At 45.3% G+C, this 9,716-nt stretch overlaps 1 protein-coding gene across 1 annotated transcript; it reads right to left on the bottom strand.

The window, feature by feature from the left end:
• Nucleotides 1-986: 986 nt before the first annotated feature.
• LOC130357568 (olfactory receptor 6B1-like) lies at nt 987-1,971 on the bottom strand. Its single transcript, XM_056560271.1, has one exon. It carries the CDS (start codon nt 1,947-1,949, stop codon nt 987-989), a length of 963 nt encoding a protein of 320 aa, XP_056416246.1. The 5' UTR covers nt 1,950-1,971.
• Nucleotides 1,972-9,716: the final 7,745 nt, after the last annotated feature.

Below are 9,716 nucleotides of genomic sequence, written 5' to 3'. Positions count from 1 at the left end.
TGTTATCTGGACTGTTATTGCTGTTACCTGCTACAGAAAGTCTTCAGTAAAAGTTCCTGCAAGTTTTCAAGTTCAACAGTGGTTGTGGACAATCCATTTATTACGCATTCACCTATCGCTCTTGGGAAGGGTGGCGATAGGCCCAGCACCATTACAGTATTTAACCCTCACCCTGGTGTCACGAGTGACAAGGGTTAACAGCGCCATTTATTATCCAGAACAGCAACACCCCAATTACCCTACATACCCCCGAGGCTACCACATATATATATATATATATATATATATATATATATATATACATACATGTATACATATTTGCGCCTCTCTAATAAAACAATAGATGTAACATGAATCATATTGTGTGTTCGAATTTATTCCTAACCTTTGAAAGAAAATAATGTATCAGTTGAAGTTTTCAGAAAACATAAATGTCTGCATTACACATTCCTACCAGTAGATTGTGCTGTAGAATATTGTGTCACATTTATCTGAATAGATACACCATGTGGAGAGCTATGGTATTGCAGGCAAATTATATCATTACCATGGCTTAAAGGGATACTCTGCTGCCCTATCGTTCAGGAGATTTTGTTGTTTTCTTGAAGCGGGCGGTGGGGGTCGTGACATCACGGCCATGCCCCTTAAGACATCACACCACGCCCCCTCAATGCAAGTCTATAGGAGGGGGTGTGGTGACCGTCATGTCCCCTCCCATAGACTTGCATTGAGGAGGCATGGTGTGACGTCATGAGCGGTGTGGTCGTGACGTCACGACCCCTGCTGCCGGCACCCAGCGTTCTAAACGAATGCTGGGTGCTGCACAGAGATTGCGGTGGGTCCCCACGATCAGACATCTTATCCCCTATCCTTTAAATAGGGGATAACATGTCTAGGGGCAGAGTACCTCTTAAAAAATCTGCAATTTGACATGAACAACACAAAACCAGCCAAAAATTATTGAAATGATCAACATCAGATTTACTTTATTTTGTAACGGTATTTATCACAGAAAGGTGAAGTGTTTTCATCAAGATCCTCCTCTTGGCCATATTTTTAAGAGTTCTTCTGATTTCCTTAGTGCTAAGACAGTATATAATGGGGTTGGCCATATGGGGTACGTAGCTATAAATACAGAGGATGAGGACGTTGATATCATCATTGAGGATCAGCTTGACTTGATTGGCAATATACACAAATATCCTTGGGATGAAATACAATCCGATTACACACAGGTGAGTGGCGCAGGTATAAAACGCCCGCCTCCGATTGTCATTCTGAGAGATGATGACCTTGATGATAACTCCATAGGAGAAAAGGATAAAGGATAATGGAAGCAGATGGACAAACATGGCAATCCCGAAAGTAAGACGTTTGAGGAGGGTCACGTCTTTACAGACCAAGGACAGGACCCCAGTGTTGGTGCAGTAGCAGCTTGGGATTTTATTTGCTCCACAGTAAGGAACAGTGGCGTCCAGGAGGGCAATGACCAAGCCGATCAAAGACGTGAAACACCAGAAGAAGCAGCAAAACAGGATTGTACGTCTATTGGTGACTATGGAGGGATATCTCAGAGGCTTACAGATTGCCACATAGCGGTCAATAGCCATCAGTAAGAGGATGTATGAATCGAAGCTCCCCAGGAAATGAGCGCAAAATACTTGGAAAATACAACCAGCAAATGAGATGGATGCATCTTCAAACCAATATTTGGCAATGATCTTCGGCAATGTCACTGTGTCGAAGAGCAGATCAGAGATGGCCAGGTTTAAGATGAGAACGTACATGGGTTGGTAGAGCCGCCGATTAGAAATAATCAGAGCTATGACTGTGCCATTGGAGAAGAAGGAGATGAGGTAGACCACGAATAGGGCGATGGAGACCGGGATATTGAACTTCTCTGCAAGGTTCGGGAATCCAAGGAGAATAAATCCAGTGAGATTAGCCATGGACTGGCGAGAATCCAATGTGAGTCCTGAAATATCAAGAGAAGATGAGGTTACAGCCTTTGCTATCTGTGTTTATTACAATAATGATCACTAAAAGCTGCTTTCCCTAACGCCTTACCATAGAGCACATATTATCTATGGGGATATTTTTGGGGGCTTAGTTGTTAATACTTAAAGGGGTACTCTGGTCCTAGACATCTTATCCCCTATGCAAAGGGTAGGGGATAAGATGTCTGATTGCTGGGGTCCTACTACTGGGGACCTCTGTGATCTCCCTGTTGCACCCGGCGTTCGTTTAGAACATCAAATGCAGTGCCAGAGGCTCGTGACTTAACGGCCAGGCCACGCTCGTGATGTCACGGCCACGTCCCCTCAATGCAAGTCTATGGGAGTTGGCGTGATGGCCGTCATGCCCCCTCCCATAGATGTACATTGAGGGGGCGTGGCTGTGACGGCACAAGCAGGGCGTGGCCATGATGTCATGAGCCTCCGCATCGCCAGTCATCCGGCACAGAGCGAAGTTCGCTTTGTGCACCGGATGTTTGGGGTACCGCAGCGGAGATCCCGGGGGTCTCAAGCGTTCAGACATCTTATCACCTATCCTTTGGATAGGGGATAAGATGTCTAGGGGCAAAGTACCCCTTTAATATCTCTGATATGTAAGGGTGATAAAGGGGTTAACTTTGACACATTTTATTCATGGTGGTCTAGAAAGTTTTGTATCTAATAACTCTGGAGGTCTAGAGTAGTTTAGAGGTTAATACCCTGATATGTTTTAAGGGGGTGCACAATGAGGAAACCTATTTTCGTCTGTCTAATGAATGCACAAATATTGGTAAATAAGCTTTTTTTTATTATATTTCTTTGGCTTCTGATTAAAACTGTGTGCTCAGTTGCCTTCAGGCAAACATTTTGTCTGGTGTACATCCTGTAATGGAATTTCTGTTCCTGTGTACATGACACTCTAGTTGGGAATTCAGCCAACCCTATCTTCTTCCTACCAAGTGGGAGAGGTTATTGTCAAGATGGTGTAGTGGGAGATAGAATTGGCTGTATTCCCGACTAGAGTGTCCTAAACACAAGAACAGGAAGTCTATTGCAGGATGTTAGGCTGAAGACAAAAGAGCAGAAGTAAGCATGATAGACCACAGAAAAGTGGTAAAACTTTATATAACAATATATGTTCATTTATTAAATGGATGAAATGCATGGTGGTCTAGGATGGTTTAGAAGAGCTTTTGGTTCACATCTAATATCCTTTAAGAGGTAGAATAGGCAGGGCCAGCCCAAGACGATGTGCTGCCTGGGTCCAAGAGTGAAAAAAGGATTAGGTAGGTAGAAGTTCACCCACATTAGTTAGGCGGCATAGTTTCCCCACATTAGGTAGCAGTTTCCCCACATTAGGTAGCATTGTTATCCCAAATTAGGTAGCATAGTTTCCCCACATTAGGTAATATAGTTTCCCATCATTAGGTCGCATAGATTCTCCACATTAGGTAGCATAGTTTCCCCACATTAGGTACCAGTTTCCCCACATTAGGTAGCATAGTTTCCCCACATTAGGTAGTAGTTTTCCCACAATAGGTAGCAGTTTCCCCACACTAGGTAGCATAGTCCCGACACAGAGACACACACAAAGACACACACAGACAGACACACACAAACAGACACACTCACCTGGCCTATGCAGCGCTTTTTCTCTCCAAGGGCGGCCTGATGAGTGACATCACTGACGTCCTCCTGCGTGGGTCTGCGGAGGAATGTCACTTGCGCAATGTCACTCGTCAGACCCGGGCCGGTTGGCCACAGGCTCACTGTGTTAAATTGGCCGCTGCACTATTAAGCAGCTCGGGTTGCGCCGGCACCACAGCCACTTTAGAACAGTAAGCAGCGGCGCAGCAGCAGGGCCGGCCCAACTATAGACCTAGGTGGCCAAAGAAAAATAAAGGGGGCAGCAAGGTGCCACCCCTGAAAAGTGCCACCTGGGACCATTGGTCCCACCGGGTCCCACAGTAGGGCCTGCCCTGAGAATAGGGGTTAAAAGTTAACATCCTTGATGGTCTAGGAAGGTGACTAGTGTAATATTGACATCTATTATACATTTTCAGGTTATATCCCTGGAGGGCTAAAGTGGCATAAGAGTGTGGTGTCTCGGTACCGTATCCTATCCAGTACCTGTGTATATAGGTCCCCTTAGCCAGAGTCCCTAGGACGTCGGGGTCCTTATTGTTTAGTTCACCCCTAGTCACCTCTCATACAGATAGTAGTTATCCAGTAACCATTTAGGATTTATATCTATAGGATTGTAGGAATGTAAATAAATAGTTAATTACCTGTCCATAGCGTAGCAGGACCTGATGGTCACGTGATCAGGTAAACTCTATGGTTTTGTGCTTCAGGACCTTTGGAGGTCCCTATGACGTATATCTCCCATCACTCCTTGTAACGGTGAGTGAAAGTTAATTGGACCAGTGAAAGCGGCCCTGCCCCTGCCCATATAAGGGAGCGGCGGCCATTGTTCTCTCTCTTTGCTCCTGACGAGGAAGGACTTGTACAGCTATCTCCCACAGTGAGTTAGGCCATAGCCTTGCTGCAACGGCTGATCAATTCTAAATTGAGAGTGTATCAATCCCTAAGCACTCTGCAAGATCACCGGACCTTATCTATCCCCTAAATCCGGACGGATCTGCAAAATTACCCCAAATTCAGAGACTGTATCTAAAGTCAAGGTCCCCAGCAACTGCCAGTCATTGCACTATATAGAGACTGTATTCTTGAGACGGTTACTGTTCATTGGATGTACCGCAAACCTTTCAGTAAAGTTATCCAAGTTCAAGTTCAAGTACCTTGTGGACCTTCAGTCATTTTATGCATGCACCTATCGTTACTGGGAAGGGCGGCGATAGACCGGAGAATTATCTCAGCATACTAGCCCTCAGCCTGGCGTCACGAACTATAGGGTTAACATTAACCCCTCATCTATCACAACACCCCAACTACCAAACACCCCCCAAGGCATACCACAAGAGATAATATCTCATATCTCTGGTAATCGAGAATGGACACGGTAGATAATATCAATGTCTATTATTCATTGTAGTCTAAAATAGTTAAGGATATTTAGATTGATTTGGGGTTAATATATCCAGTGCTGTATCTAGTGATATCCTGGGAGGTGAAGTCTATTACTCATGGGGATTAACGATGGTCACAGGTTCAAATTGAATGTCCCTGGAGGTCTAGAGGGGTTTAGAGGTTAATACCTCTTCGGTATTCTCTCACCTTTGGTAATCTAGGCTGGTGAATATTAAAAATGGGAATTTTTACTGTGAATATCGGCACTTCGCAATTTCATGAATATTTAGAATATAGCGCCATATATTCGTAATGACGAATATTCTTTTTTTTTTTTTCATCTTCACAGTACACATCACAACAATGATGATTTTACTGTGTAAAAAAAACGGCTCCAAAAAAGTGCTCTAAAGAAGGCTCCAATATTATTTACTGTGTGGGTCGGTGTGGAGCGCGAATATTTCGTATATGCGAATATGAAAATATTCACAAATGTCGGCCCTTCCAGAGGACACTGATCCCTCCCTCCCTTCTTTTAGCTTTAGATAGAGTAGGTTAGTTTAGCAGACAGTTCTAGTGTAGGGTATAGTGTTAGTTAGTTGAAAGATATAATTGCGCCAAATCTTGGATACCAGGCCCGGCCCATGAACAAAGATTGGCGCTCATTAGTTTATATTTAGATCTGATGATTTATAGTTCCACCATCTTACCTCTACTCTTCGCTTGGCACGGAAGTCCCTCGTAAACGTGTGCAATAGTGGAAATGCCCTGAGGTTACTCCATCCATGACCGGATTCTGGAACACAAAGTATAGCTGTAGGACATACATAAAGCACTGTACACATGACATTATGACTGGTTGTGAAATCCAAGGTTGACGTCAGAAGGTATGGCTGTATTTCTTCCCATGTTATCTGGTGTATAACCATCATACCGCCATATATCTCCCACTCACTGTCAGGATCACCAGATTTATTCTCAGGACAATCCTATGGGGCCACAACTTCCTCATAGTTACTTCCTCTTCTCGGTGTAGGGGCCCTAGACCTGACAGTACTATTAATTTATACACCTAAACTATGAAATCCTATTACAAGCTATAAGCTCAAACATACGGATTGTACACACCAAGTATGGTCCTTTACACGCCCGATTTCTATAGATCCTCCTTGCATCTAAATAATATAAGCTCAAACATTCAAGAACATCTATGTCTGAAGGATCATGAGATCATTGCATGGTGTGGCGGGTTTTTGTTTCCTAATACGAGCATTAAATGGGCACTATCATTAAACTAATTTTGCCATTGCACTCCTTATGGTAAATAAAAAATGTTTTATCTGTGTTTAAAAAAAGCTGCCACTAGGTGTCCCCCTACTTGTCCGGAGCACATTCCCCCCCCCCCCCCCCCCCCCCCCCCACCATCTCTTGCACAGACTTTGGACTCCTGCTGGCCTGGCAGAAGTCCAAAATCAGGAAATGAAGTCTGGAGTGCTGAGGGGTGTGTGTGCAGCCTTAGCCAATCATAGTTCATATCACACTGAACTGCTCTGGGTTCTGTGTAGCAGAGTGAGGGAGGAAGTTCTCCCCTGTATGGCTTCAGATGATGTCACACCTGCTGGGGAACGCCCCTTTCTGAGCAGAAAATACAGAGCAATATCAAGGCAGAAAACTAAGAAATAATAAAAATAAAGGCAGGGGGTGGTTTATCATGATGGGGGCAGTGACCTGGGGGGATTATAACATTTAACAAGATCATGACAGGTTCTCTTTAAGAGAGCAAATTACAGAAAGAAAATGATGCCAGCACTCACCCGTTTGTGATGAATAATCATGGTGTCTTTATTGAGAAGCTTCCCACAGTACAGTCAGTGAAGTGAGCAAATTACACTGCCATATAGTGCTTAACTCCTTAAAGGGGTTGTGCGCTGCCCTGCTTTTCAGAACTCCGCACGCAGCGTCCAGAAGTTCATTACTCCGAACGCTGTGTGCGGACTTCCGTGTTCGCGGCCGCCGGACGTGATGTCAAGCCCGGCCCCCTCGTGACGTCACGCCCGCCCCCTCTACCAAAGTCTATGGAAAGGGGCGTGACAGAGGTCGCGCCCACTTCCCATAGACTTTCGTTGAGGGGACGGGCATGACGCCACAAGGGGGCCGGGCGCGACGTCACGTCCGGTGGCCGCGAACACGGAAGCCCGCACACAGCGTTCGGAGTAAGGAACTTCCAGATGCTGCGTGCGGAGCTCCGAAAAGCAGGGCAGCGCACAACCCCTTTAAGGACCAAGGGTGTACCTGTACGCCCATGGGAATTCCGGTCCCTGTCGCTCGCCGGGCAGGGACCGGACCGGGATGCCTGCTGAGATCATTCAGCAGGCATCCCATGCAAACCCCTGGGGGGTCCTGAGACCCCCCCTTGTTGGCGGAATTGACCGGCAAGTCATGGTTTTTCCGGGCTGATCGGGTCGCTGATGACCCGATCGCCCGGAAATTAGGGATGATCGTAGCTGTCAGAGACAGGGTAGGAGAGAGGTGAAAGGGGTGCCACCTCCTCCTATCCCCTGCGATTGGCGGTCAGGACTTACCGGCAAATCGCAGGGCAGGGGCTGAAAGTTTAATTCTGGGAGTTGAAGTTTTGAAACTCCTAGAAGCAGCAGTGAAGATCACTTTACACCACCGCTGCCTCCAGTTGCCTGCGCCTCCTTTCTGTTGCCAGTCCCCGCATGATCTTAGGTAACTGCCGCCGGTCCCCCTTCCCCTCACCCCACCCTTGAATCAACGGCCTCTGCAGCCGTCGCCGCCATCTTCCCCATTCTGCCTGCTGACTTCAGGCAGAGCGGGGGAAGATGGCAGCGATGGCTGTGGAGGCAGATGATGTAGGGGGGACCGACGGCAGTTAACTAAGTTCACACGGGGACTGGCTTCAGAAAGGAGGCCCAGGCAAATGTAGGCAGCGGCATCAGAGGCAGCAGTGAAGATCGCTTTAAAGTGATCTTCACTGCTGCTTCTAGGAGTTTCAAAACTACAACTCCCAGCATGCCCAGTTGTAGTTTTGCCACAGCTGGAGGCACACGGGTTGGGAAACACTGAGTTAAGTAACAAACTATCAGTCTTTTGCAACCAGAGTGCCTTCAGCTGTTGCATAACTACAACCCTCAGCATGCACGGACAGCCAAATGGCATGCTGGGAGTTGTAGTTTTGCCACAGCCTGAGGCCCCCCCCCCCCCCCCAGGGTACATTCACACAGGCAGGGGTTTACAGTGAGTCTCTCGCTGCAAGTTTGAGATGCAGGAAATTTACTGCTGCAGCTCAAACTCCCAGCTGAAGACTAAACCCCCGCCTGTGTGAATGTACCCTCAAACACATTTTGGGGGGCATTTTCTCCTTTCACCCCTTAAAAAAAAAAGACTAGGTCTACAAGTCTACAAAATTTGGATTTAGAATTTTCTCCTTCACTTTGCTGCTATTCCTGTGAAACACCTAAAGGGTTAACAAACATTCTGAATGTCATTTTGAATACTTTGAGGGGTGCAGTTTTTATAAAGGGGTCATTTATGGGGTATTTCTAATCTGAATATAAAACTGAACTAGTCCCTGAAAATTTTAGATTTTGAAAATTTTGTGAAAAATTGGAAAATTGCTGCTGAAATTTGAAGCCCTCTGGTGTCTTCCAAAAGTAAAAACATGTCAACTTTATGATGAAAATATAAAGTAGACATATTGTATATGTGAATCAATGTATAATTTATTTGGTATGTCCATTTTCCTTACAAGCAGAGAGCTTTAAAATTTTCAAAATTTTCATGAGATTTTTGAATTTTTCACCAAGAAATGATGCAACTATCGACGAAAATTTACCACTATGTTAGAGTAGAATATGTCACGAAAAAACTATCTCAGAATCAAATTCATAAGTAAAAACATCCCAGATTTAAAGTGACAGCGATCAGATGTTCAAAATATGCTCTGGTCCTTAAGGTGAAAATGGGCTTGGTCCTTAAGGGGTTAAAGGGGTACTCCACCTCTAGACATCTAATCTCCTATCCAAAGGATAGGGGATAAGATGTCTGATCACAGGGGGGATATCCGCCCCGGGCTTTGCAAGGCCGTGGTCATCGACCCCCAGTGGCCGGACCCCCCAGCCATCAGATATCTTATCCCCTATTCTTTGGATGTCTAGGGGCGGAGCACCCTTTTAAAATAGACCTGTCATTAGAAAATCCTTTGCAGTGTCCTCGGGACATGTCAGAAGTTTCTATCGTCGGGGTCTGAGGGGTCAAACCCTGACCGGTCAGTAAATCCTGCGCTGCCGCATTCTCCTCTCCATACTCTGGGTCTATGTGAATGAGACAGTCCTATAGGCTTACATGATGAGACCGTCTAAGTCACGTGACATCGAGCCGGGAAAGAACACGCTAAGCACACACTTCTCAGACACTGACCAATCAAAACTTTTCATATATCTGAATCAACATATCAAAAGTTTTTTTTTCTTTTAATGACATTTAAATAATACAGCCATACAGTGCACAAGTTATACCGCTGTACAACGTAAAGATTTTAATTGTTTACACCAATCAAATAACATCATCAGTGTCTAAATGACTTATCTCTAACCAGTGCTCGAATAATACTGCAATACAGTGCATGAATAACACAGCTATATAGTGTTGGAATTATACCGATGTGTAATA

The sequence above is a fragment of the Hyla sarda genome, chromosome 2, assembly GCF_029499605.1.
Source record: "Hyla sarda isolate aHylSar1 chromosome 2, aHylSar1.hap1, whole genome shotgun sequence".
Lineage (NCBI taxonomy): Eukaryota > Metazoa > Chordata > Amphibia > Anura > Hylidae > Hyla > Hyla sarda.
Note: the sequence above shows the minus strand (reverse complement) of the source record. Positions and strands in the feature narration are given on the sequence as shown.